Raw genomic sequence first — 18,169 nt, 5'->3', positions numbered from 1 at the left:
TGATGTTAAGGTAATTCTTTATTTAAAATTCTTCCTTTTCAGTGCTGATGGCTCTGCTATTGTAAGACAACATGAAGTTTTGATTTGTATAATTTTTTTGACCACAGTTTCGTTTTATTTCAATAATTGAAATGACACAATACCCAGCCCCAGTCCAGGAACAGGACAGTCATGCTCTGCGTGCCATAGGTGTTACCTCAGCTGCATCAGGTGGTGAAATTTTACATTATCTAACATCAGTGGTTTATTTTTTTTCTCCTCAGCTCTATTTGAGAGCATGTGCATTAGATTACTGAGATAACCTAGTTATAGTAATTGCGCAGTCATGTTGTATATGCTCTGGCATGTAGTCATCACAGTCCTGAGCAGACAAACACACCAAGGACAGACAAACAGAGTAGGCCTGCATGTTTATAGCTAAAATAATAATATGCTCACTATGACGATGGTGTAGCAAGTCATGTCATGATTTGGGGAAAAAACATTTAGTATTTTATTTCAACACTGTTTCAATTTCAGCTGGTCTCCTAAAGTCAAAGGCATGTGTCACTGTTCCACAATTATTAGATTTAGAAACTACAACTTGGATTGGATGTCAATAAATAATACTCCTCTAAAACAAGAGGACCCTTTCAATCCAGCATAGAAGGTTGACTGCTCAGTTGTTATTTGGAGCCGTGTCAGTGGTTTGTGGGAAAGTCCTGTTTTCTTGCTCTGTCTTCCTCCAAACTCATGTGATCGATGAAGGAAGCCCGGATGTTTGATAGACAGCAGGGATGGCCAGTTATGTGTCACAGGACAAGAAACTTTGGGGGGACGTCTGTGAAAGCTCTTTGTGTCTGCAGACACACTGGGGAAGGTTCATCCACCAGTGAGCTCTGGAGCTCAGTGCTCGATCAGCCAGCATCTGGTCTTGTGGCTGGAGGCATCCAGAAAACCAGCAGACTCGCAGCATGAGGTAGAGACTTGATAAAGACACAAGATGAATCGGGAGTTGGAATATATGTTTGTCCAAGTAAGTTTTTGCTTCTTTTTAAGATCTCAGTTTTAATCCCACTCTCCGTTCATTGATGAAGCAGATACATAACTCAAAATGATCTTGTGATATTGTTCAAGAAGATGGACTTCGCATTTAATAAAACTGTCTGATCTGTGGAAGGAGACACTACTTTCTCTTTTTAGCGACATGTGGTTCTTTGATAAGGGACTTGTGAGTTCTGATCTTGAATCTGGTATATTGCCTCTTTAATGTGCAACATGGTGCACTGGTTGGGACACACCCTTCCTCTGTCGAAAATAGTCAGTAAAATGCGCAGGCAGTAATAACCCTAGAGTAGCAACAAATCTGATTTAAGCATGAGCTGCTGTTTGCTATCTGAATAACCACATCATATTTGTTTCAAATCAAAATGTCATCACTAGTTACAGTTTGTCCCAACTTTTGTAGCTGTAGGCCTGCATACCTGGGTTTCAGCTTAGACACAGCCAAGTTGACTAGATGGAGAAGCAATATGTTGGATGATGGTGGAGCAGCTTAGTGGTGTCTTATAAATCTACAGGACATGAAAATAATTTCCTTCTGGTTACCTGTTTGCTGTAGCATGTTGTACCTAGCAGCAAGGGGAGGACATTTTTAGAGAACCAAGGGAGGGCTGGGCTTTCATATATATTTTTTCTTTATTGTTTATATCGCATTGTTGAGAAACCAGTGGCCAAACCGTGTTACCACAATATTTACGTCCATTGGACACAATTTACAGTGTTTCCCCAGGGTGACTGCTTTGACTTGGTAGATGGGCTTTAAAGTTTCTTTCAATGTTGAATGTCATAATTTACTTTGTTAATATATAACTGTTATTTTTCTGAATGCACATGAACCACTATTCACAATGACATAGAATAGATCCACCGAACAGTACAGAGAGAAAATCAGTTTTTTAAGTTACCATATGAGCAGCTACATCCACATAAACGCATACAATGCTCCGAGGCAACATCACATTATCTAGCAAAAACAGCATCACTGTTATAGTTTTTAGCCAATTTCCTCTTCCTTGTCATTTACTGACACTGTTGTCTTCACTTCACCTCAGGTAAAGGTTTGACTTCTTGTGATGTTGCATATTAATACGCAGAGGAAATGAAACTAACCAGGATTCTCTCAGAAGGTGAGCACAGAGGTGAGAGTCCAGCGTGGAATCCTGTCATATGGGCAGATTGGAAAATTGTGGTGTGAATCACCTGTTAAACTGACTTTAGCAGTTTAGATGACAGACACTCGACTGTCCTGCTGTTATTGCAGACATGAAAAAACAACTGGCACATAGCTTGTTGTGCAGACTGATTAGAGAAGAAAATTTACAATAAATGTTTCCGAATGTTTTGGGTTTTTTTGCCTGGCGGTGCACAATTAAAAGGGAACTACTGCTTTACGTTTTGATCCTTGCTCTGCCGAGGGAAGCTGGAGCAACAGGTGCTGTTTTAGAAACATGGAGTATCAAGTATTAAAAAATAAGCATCACCATGTGCTTATTCCATATAGACTTTTTATTAAAAATTACCAGAAAACATGCTATATTGTTATTGATGTGAAATGACCTATATCAAGAAAGAAGGTGGTCATGTCGCCCAGCCCAAGATAGAACAGGACGATTCAGGCCCATTGTACATAAACATAAGACATAAACACAGATGTGCACTGATTTTCCGACCCTGACGAGCATACAGAAGTGAACTACGCTCCTCCAAGAGTCAGCACTGACTTAACTAATGAGATTAGATACTGGGCATCGTCACAGCTTCTTAGTAAGAGACCCTGATCTCTGGCAATCCCTGGACATTGGCACGCCTGTTGTGCCAAATCTTTAGTTAGGGAACACCACCAACTGTAGTGAAACTAGCAGCGTTTCTTTCCAACTAAACTCTCCACCAGCACTAACGTCCCTGTATCTTGGCCTCATGCTGCGTCTGCCCAGCTGAGCAGAAAAACAGCAGATTCTCACATGAGTGGCATCATGTGACGAGGCCTCTGCAGTCTGGGACTGCATTGACGGCTTTTACTGAGAATTTGTGGGCAAAACAGTTCTTGCATACCACTGCCACTGTCTAGGTAGTTGTGTTTGCCAGACCATGGTGTAAAGTCTTATAATTTATTTCCACTTGATTCACTCTTATAATGCATCCTTCACTTAATTCCTTCTATTAGGTTAAAAGAGCAGGATTATTTTACAGAGAATAGTTACTTCCTCGCAGTGCAGCAGAGCAATGTAATTTAATTTGAGAAAAATTAAAGGATAATCTTGCAGAAATCAGTACTAACTGGTTCACATTGGAAATAATTTCAATGTAAGTGATCTAATGTGTGTTCATTTAGACCCTTGCAGTGTAAGTGTGAGAAGGACAACACCCTGGGAGGGTTCAGAGGAGTCACAGCAGGCCAAAGTGACTCCAACCCAAGAGTGAAATCTCAGAGCTAAGTATTAGCAAGGTGAAGTCTCTCTAATCTGCTGTTGACTTTGCACAGATTTGTAAACACTTGGATGTCCCGCCCCCTTGGTTACAGCCCAACATCACCAACGCACATGCATACAGTACATATACTGTGCAAACACACACACACACACACACACACACACACACACACACACACACACACACACACACATCTCTCTGACCTCCAAACCTCAGTTCCCCTCTAATGTCCTTGCAGTGGTGTTGCAGTAAAGTCAAGAGGAAAGTGGGGGTTAGATTTGCAGCTGAAATAAATCCGGCTGTCACGGCTTCTGCCAAAATATTCTAATTTAAATGATGAAAACAGTACGTCTGGTCACCTTTCTTAAATTAAGAGATTACAACCATCTATGAGCACTGTGTTGTCGCACTGGTTCTGAATGGAATTGGTTTAATTCAGTGTCGTACATCCATACCTGTTGTTTTTGTCTGAGGTTCAGTGCAAGAATGAAGACAAGTAAAGCTTCTGTCATCATGTAATGCTGCAGCAGAGGCAACAAGTAGCCATATGTGAATTTAATGAAATCTCGGTGTAGTTGACTGGAATAAGATTAGCCAGTGTTAAGTTAGCCTAATCAGGCCTGATCCTTTGTCTCAGTTAAACCAGGATTAGCATCAACCCAGCCTTACCCTGCTGGGAACTGACCTGCTGGCAGCCACTGTGAGGGAAAGTGTACACTAATAAATGATTCAATATAATATAACATTGTGTAATTAAATTAATTTTTCAGAATACCATGTCAATCACTACTAGAACACTGATGTTGCTAAATCATTGTTATCATCCAATAAGAATTATAAGATGCAAGTTCTTTGTTTTTACATAAAAAAGAATAGCACAGAACAAGAACATCATTGCCAGGTGTTAAAACATCCACAATATCCAGATAACAAACATTCTTTATTAGGGATTATGGACAGGATTTATACATCAATTCATAATTTGCCATTGACTATATAAAGAACATGACATAGCCTCCAGGTCTGAAAAGTGAAGCCAATGCAGAAGTGGCTTTAATCTGCATTTTTTTCCCCCGAATAGTTGACTAGTTGACTCCACTGGTTGTGAAAAGAGAGAAAAGAAGTTCCTAATGCTTTTATCGTCTCAATTGTTAGTTCCAGTATTATTCAACACAGCATGATCAGGTTCATTTTGTAACAATAAAACAGGGTCTATCCACGGCCCTGTAAACATTTAAACTTGAACTTGTTCTTTTGGTTTACCACAAATTGTGGAAGTTAACTTTGTTAGCAGCAACTTTTCACACTGTAGCCAGGAACCAAGTGCAGTTTCTCTTTTTGATCATTTCAAACCAGTTATCTTCTTGTAGATTGATCGACATATAGCCATACAATATTTTCAGGAGGCAACTGCCACTAGTTTCTCCTGACATATGATGCATGTTTGCTGTATTCAATTGGTAAATAATACACTAGTTGTCTGTGGGAATCCCTCATAACCTGAACACTGTTCTAATATCTGATACTTATTAGGGAATATGTTTATGTAAGTGTAGGGTAGAACAGTCAAAATTGCTCCAAAATGATGTCTTACTGCATATAAACGGCAGTTATAGACCACTGTTTTCCAGCTGTGTTTCATTTCATGTTTTTCGCTTATCTATTTTTTTCTCACTTGTAATGTTTTTATACTATCTCATTAGTTTTACTTTATATCAGGAGTGCCCGTGCGAGCAAGAGAAAGAGAGGAGACACCGGGCGTGTATGGGCAAAAACTGAAACGGGCCGGTTAGAAATGAAAAGAGGAAAATCACAGAACACAGGATATGTCCAGAACACTCAGTACGTGAGTAAGGGAGGATAGCAACTAAATCAGATTTTACCTGACTGGATTTTCACCACCTTTTCCTTGACTTAAAAGAAAACTAATTAAACATGTGCTCAGGGCGTGATCACACTGAATCCATTGAATATGTCACCATTCATTTGAAATGAGAGCATTTGTTAATGACTGAAGGTGTTGCATTGTTTGTATCAGTTGCTCTCCATATTGTACTTCTGATCCATTGAACATAACACAACTAGTGGACTTCAGGAGGGCCAGGCCTGAGCTAAGCACCATCTCTATCCTTGGGGAGGAAGTGCAGGTGGTAGAGAGCTACAGATACTTGGGTGTGCACATGATCAATAAACTAGACTGGAAGCAACACACTGAGGCTGTCTACAAGAAAGGTCAGAGCAGACTCTACTTCTTGAGGAAGCTCCGGTCTCTTAATGTGTCTAGCAAAATGTTATGCATGTTTTATCAGTCTGTTGTGGCCAACAAGTGCCATTTTCTTTGTAGCCATCAGTTGGGGCAGCGGCGTAAGGGCTTGTGACTCTAAAAAGCTTAACAAGCTGATTAGGAGGGCTGACTCTGTGCTGGGGACTGCTGTAGAGTCCCTGGAGGTGTTGATGGAGAGAAGGAGGGTACAGAAATTGTTGAGTGTTATGGACAATAACATGCATCCCTTGCACAATCTAGTGTGTAAACAAAAGAGTGTTTTTAGTTGGAGACTACAGCAGCTAAGCTGCAAAAAGGACAGATTTAAGAATACTTTTTTTACCTACTGCAGTTACACTTTATAATGACTCCCCTTTTAGTAAGGACAGAAGAATATTTATTTAAACTTTAGCTTAAGCTGCTTATACTGAATGTATACATCAAACTGTATTTTTGCACATGTATATTTGCACACATGTTTATTAACACACCTGTATATTTGCACAATTACTGTAACTGTTATCTATGAGTAACAGCTACTAATGTACATGGACCATCCATTCCACTTTTTCTATCCTAGGCTATGTATTGTGGACTCATGTTTTGTATAGGTGGAATATGTATGTATACATGTGTTGTGTTGTGTTGTGTGTATGTTGGCTGCTGGAACACCTAACTTTCTCTGCTGGGATGAATAAAGTATAGCTTATCTTATCTTAGTATTATCCGCTTTATTTTAGTTTTATCTATCCATCTAACCTTTTCACATTTAACAGAAACACACTCTTATCACACAGAGAGCATATGACCCTCACATCAGTGCGACCACACCCAATGACATGAGATAAAGACAAAAACCAGACAATTACAGATCTAAAATCACAATTTAGCAGCTTGCGATCATAGACATGTGTGCATGCAGCATATGTAGGGCAACCTCAATGCAGAGACACTTTAGTCATGTGATTTCTGACGACACAGAGTCTCTGACGTCTTTGATTCTGTTTCGTCACCCTCTGCTCTTCCTCTGCCGCCAGTAACTCACCAGCCCTGACCATCATCCATCCCTCTGTGAGACGGCACTCTGACTCATCACATTTTTCTCTCCAGCTTTCAGACGCTCCTCTTTTCCAGTTTGTGTTTCATTGTGGAGGATTATGTCCTTGAAAAGTGTAGTGTGTGTGTGTGTGTGTGTGTGTGTGTGGTTGAGTTTCATCCTTCATCTCTCCTCTATTTTCTGGACCCAGGGGACTATGTTGGTCTATAAATGTGATTCATAGCCTCTACGGCTGCAATATTTTGCGATATATTGCTGCCTGTCTTCTCGTCCCATTCTCAGACACACACACACACACCTCTGTATGTGTGGTCCACTGTGTGAGGAAGGAGAAGGAAGTGTAAAAATTGACAGCATATTTCAACGCTAACTAATTTGTGTGTGTGTGTGTGTGTGTGTGTGTGTGTGTGTGTGTGTGTGTGTGTGTGTGTGTGTGTGTGTGTGTGTGTGTGTGTGTGTGTGTGTGTGTGTGTGTGTGTGTGTGTGTGTGTGTGTGTGTGTGTGTGTGTGTGTGTGTGTGTGTGTGTGTGTGTGTGTGTGTGTGTGTGTGTGTGTGTGTGTGATTATGAGGATCAGGAAGTGTGCTCAGGAGCGCGATGATGTCTCTCTGTGGTGTGATGCTGCTCAAATCTGCTATTTTTGGCCTCCTCTCTCTCTCTTACTCTCTTTCTCTCTCTCTCTACCCCTCCTCCTCTCGCTCTCTCCGTTGCTAGGAGGCTGGCTGCTGGGAAGGTCTCCTATAGGGACCAAAAAGGTGACAGCACTAACAACATGGTGAAATGGGAGGAGTTATATAGAGAGGCAGACAAAGAGGTTATCTGCCTATAGTTGTTCAAAAACAACAGTGGCCTGGAGGTGGTTCAAAAAGCAACAAAATAATAAAATTATTATAGAAAAACAATAATATATATTATAGTATAATAATGTGCAAGATGTTTAATTTTTAATTGTTGGTTAATGGTGCCCCAATTTGAACTTAAATTCTTTGGTTCTGATAACAGACATTCTTGTGATAAATGGTGATGTAGATGGACCTTTTGATGAACATATAACAACAATTGGCTCTTTAGAACTAAGTGGCAACCTCCGGTGCTGAAAAGCAGTGCTGCAATTCCTTACAGCCCCTTGAGGCTGGTTTCAAAAGCGACTCAGTCCTCATTGACCCGATGTTAATATACATTTACAACCTGGTACATAAAAACTGTTTTGGTCTCTGTAGCAGAGTTGTCTTTTGGGCTACTCCTATAAAGGTACTATAATGATGATGTGTTTGAATTCAAAATTGATTCTCGCAGCAGAGCTGCACCTCAGGTACGTTGCTTGACTCAAACTGCGGTTTAGGGCTGCACAAGCCTTCCACACACATCAAATTATTTTTGGCGTAAAACCCACTACAAGAACTAAATTTACCATTCTGAATAAAAGGATGTTTGCCATCTCACCAATCATGACGTTCTTTCGCCAGAAGTGAGAGATTTTTATAGACTGAAAAAACAAGTGAGTGAGCTTTTAAATCATGATGTTGGCCTCAGTTGTTGATGACTGTCAGCCGTCAGCAGTAGACTCTATAGATCATTTCCATGTTCTTGACAACTGTGTGTGGGTTTCTATAACTCACCCATTTAGATTATATTAAGGCTTATGAATAATTATGGACATGGCTGCTTTGAGCTGCCCTCACAGTCACTGCCTCAGTTCACACCCTCTCTGCTACACAGTTCTAAGTTAAGAGGAGTGAGGCACTGCCAAGATGGCAACAGCTGGAGCATCCACCTACTAAACTTTATTTTGGCTCTTCAGAAACATATGGGTAACGTCAGAGACTACAACTTTTATACACTATGCTTTGAACTTACAGTAACAGCAGTTTTGATAAATGTGTCACTTTGGCAGGCAGATGTTATAATCACAGACGTTATATAAACTATTTAACCAGCTCATTTTGCCAATAATATGTCAGTTTTAATGAAACAGGCGTGTTGCTGTTAATAGACAGGTCGTTTATTGGCATGTGAAACAGCATATACAGATATTTGGCCTCATAGGTATCTGTGGTGGTTTGGTCATGCTGGTTGTGTGTAAAGGTCTCCCCTTTTTAGCTGCACTTTGATTTAGCACACACACACAAAGACATTGTGTGTCTCTAGAGTTGCAAAGTGGTGGAAAATTCCCTGTAAATTTCCTGTAAAACTTTCCTAAGTTGCTTTCTACAGATTTTTGTATACTCTGAATCTGAATATCAGTATTGTCCTCAGAGATTTAGTATTAGGCAGGCTCTAGAACTCAGTCTCTCTCTCCACACACAACATCAGCACTACTACAACACACACCTCTTACAAGCACAGTGCCACTTTTCTCCTTTAAATGATTGTTATTTGTCATTTATGTATACCCTGTTTGGTTCCTTATCCCCTCATTTATATATTTCATTAATTTGGTAGAGTGTTTTGTTTTTTGTTTTTTTAAGAACCTCTGATTTACACAAATTGCTTTGCATCCTTCGTAACTGTCACTCAAAGGCAACACTAAACCACACGGCACACTACCTAACCACACGGATCACACAGATCGGTGTTCCTGCAGGGGTAGAGGGAGAAAAGAGAAAAAAACAGACAACCTGGGGGCTTGACGGGAGCGGAGCTTTGAATAAAAACCCTTTTATAACACATTTGAACACACGCAATTAGGATCTGTGTTCAAAAATGACAAATGGATATGATATATTCTGTTGATGGCGCTCAGTTTTAAAAAGTCAGACTTAACACTTAGAGAGGTTATAGCTGACATTTCACACCACCACTCTTGTTAATGCGAAGAGCATGAGACAGACAGAGGGGGCGGCGAGGGTTTGTGTAACCATGATGTCATGATTCAGATGATCGGAAGTGAAACAGCAGACCAAATTAACAAATTTTTCTCCCACTGTGCTTCTTACAATGAGGTCTTTCTCTCACATCTTTAAACTCCTGTCAGCAGTATTATGTAACAAAGTCGATAGAAGCCATGAAATCAATGTTGGACTACCAGAAAGCCTCTCCCAAGTTCTCAAAAAGTATGAAAAGTGTCATTCAGGGAGTGTTTTAGTAGCCAAGGGAAGTCAAGTTTAAAACGCACGTAACATTACCACAATTTCCCGGGTTTGAATCCTGCCTCGGGACCTTTGTTGCATGTCATTCCCCTTTCTCTGCCTTCATTTTCAGTCTCTGCCTCTACACTGTCAGATAAAGGTGGGAAAAAAAGTGTGATTCAGATACTCCTGCATTAATAGATTAATTTATGTGTCCATAATTCACTAGTATTTGAAATAAATGAGTCTTAGCAGTGAAAATCCTTAAACACTTAAAGGTTTTAGTCTCTGAATCCAGAAGTGATTTTTGGCAGTATGTGTGTGTATGTGGGTTCATTTTTAGTCTTTCTGCTCTGTACTGAATAATGCTTTAACAAAGACAAGAATATTTTAGAAGTTTCAGTGTCGTCACTTATTTTTCACGCTTCCACCATAGATTAATTTACATGCGGTGATATATACACCCATAAGTGTCAGGTTAAGTGGATAAAATGCTTGCTGCTGGAATACAAGCCACACCAGAGTCTGTTATGTTGAACTTTACTTAATTTGCTCTCATATTTCCTCCTTAAGCAAAATATACAATTTACTGTTAGAGAAACAACCTCTTTGTTGTTTGACCACTGACTTACGTCTTCAGCCCAGTAGCCTTCACACACACATTCACACACATGCCAGCCTCGTCCGTCTGGGATTTTAAGATCAGGTTGTGCTTTTCTCAATTCTCCAATCTGCTCCACCGCTGAACCATCGGGACTAAGGCTTCCGTGTGTGTGTTCATGCGTTTACGTTTGTGAGCTGGATTCCTCAGCCATGTGACTGCCAGTGTTCATCACTGTTTTTCCACATGTCTGTGATCAGCTGATTGCCTCCAGTCACAAGTCTGTAAGGCCTGAAACAGTTTTATAGTGAACTGTGCGTGCTGTGTTTGTGTGTGTGTGTGTGTGTGTGTGTGTGTGTGTGTGTGTGTGTGTGTGTGTGTGTGTGTGTGTGTGTGTGTGTGTGTGTGTGTGTGTGTGTGTGTGTGTGTGTGTGAAATTTTTAATTTTTAATTATGACCAGACAATATTCACAACTGTCGTTATAAGCTAGTATTTGTTCGACAGTTTCTTCCCACAATTTAGCTGAACATTATGAGCCATGTGCTCATGACTGTGATAACATAGAGCCCAGTGTTTTCTCTGTTTTAATGATTAGTAGAAAGGAGGCACAACTAAACTTTCCTGTCAGCCCTCTTTCTTTTTTTTTTTTTACAATTGGGTGTATTAAAATTTTCAGGGCATTCATAGATCGGTATGCCATTTCAAGACAGATTTATAAATGGAGAAATATTAACTATAAAATAATAATTATCGTTGTTGTTGTTGTTGTTGTTATTATTATTAAGAGATAAGAAAAAAAATCCTATATTCATAAACCTAACTAAATAAAAAAATAGCTAAATATACGGTTGACAATAAAAAATGGAGAAAAAAAATAAGTAAAGGGTAAAAGAGGATTAACAATCATACTTTTTCTAAAAGAACAAGTATGATTGTTGTATGAAGTATGAAGTATGAAGTTACCATTTCCTGAAACAAAAAGATGGGTTTTGTCCGCAACCCTGGCTCTTGGCATAATTTGTTTTCCCCAAATGCGATGACATGAAGTTTTCTAACTTTTCTTGTTTTTCTTGTCACTCAGAGGGCTCGGGTGTGGATCCCCGATGCAGAGGAGGTGTGGAAGTCTGCTGAACTCAACAAGGACTACAAAAATGGCGACGCCTCCCTGCAGCTCATGCTGGAGGATGGAACGGTGAGGATGAACGGAGGAAACAGTCTGTTCCTCTTCATGTATTTTCTCACAGCTTTAGTTGTATCCTCTCTCTCTCTCTCTCTCTCTCTCTCTCTCTCTCTCTCTCTCTCTCTCTCTCTCTCTCTCTCTCTCTCTCTCTCTCTCTCTCTCTCTCTCTCTCTCTCTGTCTGTGTCTCTCTCTCTCTCTCTCTCTCGATCTCTCTCGCTCTCTCTTGTTCTCTCTTGCTCGCTCTCTCTCGCTCTCTCTGCCTCAAAGACACTTCAAAGTGCTGGGTCTCATTAGCGGTTATTGGTTTTACCATTAGCACTTTCCACAAATGAAACCTGCTTTCAAAGATGCCCAGAGGAGCATTTTAAATGTACAGCAGTACATTTAATTCCTCAGTCAGTTCAGAATACCAACAGCTTCCAGCACACAGCACTTAAATGAATGAAAGCATGCTACTGGAAAGACACTATTACTCTAAATGATTAAATCACATGATGACATGCAAATGTAGCTAGCACTAATAGCTCGGTTTCTGTATGTTTCTGGTTCTGTATCTTTAAAACTTGGGTGGAACATGGGAGGAAATTTAGGACACGACCCAAGGAAACTACAAATAGAAAATCTAAATGACTTGAATGAATAAAATAAGACATTTAGATGATTGTGCAGTCATCGTGTTTTGGTAGAAAGCAGAAGAGGATACAAATAACACACTCCGTTGGTCAGTACAGTGATCTGATTATGTAATTAGTTTCTGACGTTGTGTGCTAGAGATTTCCTGCAACATGATCAACCATGAATAAAATTTTACCACGCAAATAGAGAGGAACCAAACTGAAAACAAGATTAATGCAATAATACAATACAGCTTTGAACGACTGGTGGTTTGCTCCAGAGCCATGCCAAATCAGTAGTCTGTCTCATGACATTTTTGAGAACATATGCATGAAAATGCTGTGCGAATACTTTCAGTGGGAGTGGACATTTGTTGTTGATTATTTAAACAATGGGCTCTCCAGTGTTTGTCAGCCTCGGGCAGCCGGACCCAAACAACTGCAACATCCAAATACATAAAGGAGCTTACAGATGTGCATCCAGAAGAAATGCATCAATGGATTTTACTGCAGGACTTGATTTAACGGAATGATCTGTTTTGCTGCTCATCTTCAGAATATTGAGCACAAACTCGACCCTAAGACGAAGAACCTGCCTTACCTGCGAAATCCCGACATTCTGGTGGGCGAGAATGATCTCACAGCACTCAGCTACCTCCACGAGCCGGCTGTGCTGCACAACCTCAAAGTCCGCTTCATCGACTCCAAGCTCATCTACACTTACTGCGGTAGGTGTCCTTTAACTGTCTAATGTTGTCGGAGTATTGGTGCAAATTAATGCTTCCAAACAAACATATAAGGGATAGTTATTTCAAGGAAAAAACTAATGACAAGAGGTCAAGAGGTATGTACTGCCTGTACATGTCTTTGTGGTGAAAACATTTTACAACTAGAATGACACTCGGAGAGCACGGACCTCCACTGTTGCTCGCCATAGAGACAACATGGATGCTACAAAGAAGATGTGTTGTATTTTATTGCTCAGGGAGCAGTTTCCACTATTTTATATAAGAACACAGTGCAAAGGAAACAGATCAGAACAGAAGTGTGCCATGAAATGTGATTGGAAATTCATTTATCTGACAATTCCAAGACCACATAAACACATCACTCAATCCAAAAAAATATTTTTGTGCATCCGCTCCAGAAGTTAATGGGTTCTTCCTTTGACCATGCTACACCCTGTAACCAAGTTTCATGGAAATTAGACTTGTAGTTTTTCCCTTAATCTCGCTGACAAACAAACAGTCAGACAAACAAATGCAGTGGAAAACATGGCCTCCCTGACGGAAGTAATAATCCATCTGTAAAATGTAATTATCCACTCCGGACCAGACTGTCATTGATTTGCATTTACAGCACAGTAACTAAAAAAAATAAATCTTGTTGCAGTAAATATGGCAGCTAATCAGCTGAATAATGTTTCAAAGTGGACAGATTTACAGTTCATTAGTTAAGCACGGCCTTGATGTCTGCAACCTTCAATAACCTCTATTGTATTCATACTATACCACAAGCTTTGTTTAGTGTTTTTACACTCATTGATAAATCCTGTCCCTTATTAGCTGTAGACTTACACATTGTTTAAAGGAACACTCCACCGTTTTTTCATATGAAAACATGTTATTCGGTCAAGTAAGACGAGTTGATACAGACCTCTTGCGTCTCAATGCGTGCACTCAATCGCCCTGGCGCGCCGCGCCACTTGGCTAGCACTTAGCTTAGCCCAGTTCATTCATTAGGATCCAAACAGATGGACAGTTAGAAGCGACCAAACTCCTCCACGTTTTCCCTATTTAAATACAGCTACACGAGTAGTTAAACGACCAAGTATGGCGACACAAAATAAAACGTCGTATGAGAGGGAGCGGAAGTGAGAGGGAGAGGGAGGGGGAGAAGATTTTTTCAGGAGTGATGATATTACTGCGCCGAGTCGAAGTGCTCCCAAGTGCTATTCCGCCATACATTATAGTTATCCTTTTTATCCGCTTAGAAAAGCGCCACGTTTTATTTTGTGTCGCCATACTTGTATTTAAATAGGGAAAACGTGGAAGAGTTTGGTCGCTTCTAACTGTCCATCTGTTTGGATCCTAATGAATGAACTGGGCTAAGCTAAGTGCTAGCCAAGTGACGCTGCGCGCCAGGGCGATTGAGTGCACACATTCAGACGCAAGAGGTCTGTATCAACTCGTCTTACTTGACCGAATAACATGTTTTAATATGAAAAAACGGTGGAGTGTTCCTTTAAGTATATATATATATATATATATATTATATAATATTTAGTAAAGTTGAATGATAAAGTACTGGTTGCAGCAAATCTTCATTCAAGAGCATAAAGTTTGATTTAGTTTTAATTTCTTATTATTTTCAGTCAAATATTCAATTTGTTCTGGAATCATCACTGCATCACTTGTATGTTTTTTTGCTACAAAATTAAAAATCGGGAAAATTTGATACTTTGTATTACATTTTATTACATCTATACAGATGTAATAATATACATTTTTCCCTCTCTGTATTTAAGATAAATGCAGTATTTTAATAAAGAACAATATGTAATATATACTGTATATAAATTACAATTCTGATGAAATCAGATTTCTGTCAATAATCAAACTAAAATCAAACAAAATGTCTAAAATATCAAGCAAAAATAAGAATTTCAAAGAGCATAACATTTACTGAAGAAAAAGATACATTTCAAAACTAAAATTTGCAGAAAATGATTTGTGTGATCTTGTAAACTATTGGTCTTTTACTTTTTGGATGATATGTCCTTTTGTTTACAGTTCCGTCTGCTTCTTTCTTACTGATCACACTTTTGCCCTCACTGTGGTTACTTTTGATATGATGTCGTTGCTTCAGTGAGTTTTATTCTCAAATTCTTAAGTTGCTACCCCCTCAGTTTGAAAAGAAGCATCTTGTGTCACCTGTTTAATGTGGTCCAGTTCAGCTGCAGATGAGCTCATACGTTCCCTCTGCATTCTGTCACAGGAATCGTTCTGGTGGCCATCAACCCGTATGAGACGCTGCCAATCTACGGGTCAGACATCATCAATGCCTACAGCGGGCAGAACATGGGAGACATGGACCCACATATCTTCGCTGTTGCAGAGGAGGCTTATAAACAGATGGCCAGGTTTGTGTGTGTGTGTGTGTGTGTATGATACCTGAGTAGCCTCCTCTAGTCTCCTCCCCTTCTCTTCAGGGTTTGTAGGTCAAAGCTGAGCCAAAAATAGGCTTCTGTTGGTCTCACTGTCTCTCTCTCTGCTTTTTAATCACTTACAAAAACAGAGCCAAACAGTAGGTTTCATCAGACCCCCTCTGGCAGTTTATGTCATCAACACACACACATTTATACTCACCGTACTGTATACCAAATTTGCACTCAGATCTCCCTCCCTCCTTCACTAATATAGGACAGTGTTAGTTGATCCTGGCAGTAGTCATCAGTTACCCTCTCAATACGTCCAGTACGATGTAGCACTGTTGACATACAGTGTGTGAGGCCCTTTCATTCACAGTTGACTCTATTCAGAATCTAAGATGTTACAGGTGTAGCCAGTCGAATTTCAATGAGCAGATTGTTCTTGAGTCTTGCGGTTACAACTGCAAAGAGTCACTTTTTGCCATTAGCTGAACCTGGGAATAACCAGCACATAAGAGGACACAGGCACTAAAGGAGTCAGTGAATCAACAATGTGTTTTTTTTTTTAATTAATATTTTTAATTTTGATTTTATATACAGAACTGACAATAACACAGCTCAGGTAAGACATTGCAAGGTACGAGTCGATATATGGAAAATAAAAATGAAAATAAAATCATTAAAAGTAAATAAAGAGTGGCCACTACATTAAAGCAGTCACAATACCTCAGATCAGGCACCAGTAGATAAAAATGCAAAACAGGGTTATAGAGAAACCATGGTAGATAGCATCTAGGTCCTTAGGGGGAACCCTCGTAGTATGAAGGTCCAATATGTTCCAGATAAGGGCCCCATACTTTATAGAAAGCATACGGGATGTTTTTCTCTCGCAGCTGCTGTTTGATGCCATCATAAGCTTTGCATTTCCTCATCACAGCAGAAGAGAAGTCGCTGAAGAAAGACAGCCTGGCAACGTTGAACACCATGTCCAAACCCTCAGTCAGGGCTTTGACTTGCTTCTCCAGCTCGGCAATCCTTGATCCGTGTGGTGTCGCTAAGTTTCAGCTGCCAATATCCTAGCCTCCGCCTCATCTAGTCGATTGCTGGCAGGTTGCAGCTCTGCCGTGTGCTTGTGGATAGTTTCGAGCAGGGGGACTGAGTTTATCGTCAATCACCTTTGTAATGTTGGCAGTCATCAAGTCAAAAGCATTAGCGAGGGCTGGGTCAAGTCCAACAGCGGTGCTAGCAACCTTGCTAGCGCTAGCTTCAGCTAGGTCGCCATCTTTTTATTCCGAGTTCTTCCGGGCATGTTGTCAGCCGATTGGTTCCAAAAGTGTTCCAATGACATATCACGCAATAATCAATATTCAAAAAACGATATTCATCAGGATAAACGAAAAATTAGAACCGAGTGGCACGGAGCTCTCCCCAAAACGTTGCGCTCACCTCGCAACCATCATGTGACCCCCAAACAATATGTTCTAATCATAAGTGCCTTAAAAGTGTCAAAGCCAGTGTAAATCACCTAACACAGACCTAATAATAATGAAACTTGGGTTGAAAAATGCAAAATAAATAATAAATAAATAACAGTGGGGGGCTACCTACCAGAAGCTGGGACTTCATTTCAAAGAAAGAGGGCTCAATAGGAAGAGGCAGTGCTGCTTTAGGATTATAGCTCAGCTCTTTGGAGAATCTGGAGGGCTGCCTGCTGAGACATTAAGGGCAAACTTTTAAGGTTTTTAGCCTCTTCTTGTCTTTGCAGTGTGGGTAGCATATGCAGACCAAAAGTGTCTGGCTTCCCTCCTCGTTGGCAGCTCCCAGAGCTCCACTACTCGCATTTGCTGGCAAAGTTGCGCTGGATGATGCAATATGTGTCACTGATGACGCAGACCTTTGCTGGCAGCTCTGGGAGCATGCTACATAGTTAGAAAACCAAACACTGTTCTGGATAGACATAGAGTGCCTAAAATGCAATGACACAAAACTACAGAATTTCCCTTTGAGACATGCAAAGAAACCCAGTGTGTTAACACCTGCTCTGCTTACAGGAACTGAAAATGTTTGTGGTTGAAGGCGTCTGATACTTTCTGTCTGCACAAGTCCTAACTCTGGCATTGTTTGTGTCACACTCTCGTTATTAAACTTCACAGGATTGGTACACATCACACTCATCACCCTGAACCTTCATCTTCAACATCAAAACTTCTCAATGTTAGTTAGAGCCAGTACTTAGCTTCTCTTGACTGGCAACAATTTTCCACAGGGCCTTTATCACAGCCGATAGATATGGAATCTTTGATTCTGATTTAAATACCGAAACCAGGGAAATATATTCACGGATTACCAATATGGCTGGCAATATATTGAATTTTTGGGCTGGTATGAAAATCACTGATATTACTATGCAAAGGTACTTAAAAGACTGCTTTCATAAACAAGTAACTGTATTGAAGAACATTTAACATTACTATACATTATTATACATCATGGATGCAATGTATCGTCAACAGATTCTAGTAATGAAAACTGCGAAAATATAGAAATACAAACAAAATAAATAGTTAAATACACATCAATACTGCATGTTGAGTGTCAATCTATCTGGGCCATTTAAAGAAAGATAATAAATAAGAATAAAAATAAATAATACAAATAAATATCAAACACCATTTCTAAATCACAATAAGCATCTTTTTTTTGCATTATATGCTGTGTACAAAAAGGTTTTATATCAACATATACAGAGATCTACCAATCAAC

At 39.9% G+C, this 18,169-nt stretch overlaps 1 protein-coding gene across 1 annotated transcript in view; it reads left to right on the top strand.

Moving 5' to 3' along the window:
* myo5aa (myosin VAa) overlaps nt 1-18,169 on the top strand; it is a 66,276-nt gene that overhangs the window by 5,989 nt on the left and 42,118 nt on the right. Inside the window, exons 2-4 of the mRNA XM_059349542.1 lie at nt 11,542-11,652; nt 12,812-12,983; nt 15,253-15,397. Of these exons, the coding sequence (XP_059205525.1) occupies nt 11,542-11,652; nt 12,812-12,983; nt 15,253-15,397 (428 nt within the window). The remainder of the gene's footprint in view (nt 1-11,541; nt 11,653-12,811; nt 12,984-15,252; nt 15,398-18,169) is intronic.

This window comes from Centropristis striata, chromosome 2 (genome assembly GCF_030273125.1).
Source record: "Centropristis striata isolate RG_2023a ecotype Rhode Island chromosome 2, C.striata_1.0, whole genome shotgun sequence".
Taxonomy (NCBI): Eukaryota; Metazoa; Chordata; class Actinopteri; order Perciformes; family Serranidae; genus Centropristis; species Centropristis striata.
This window is presented reverse-complemented; position numbering and strand designations above follow the sequence as displayed.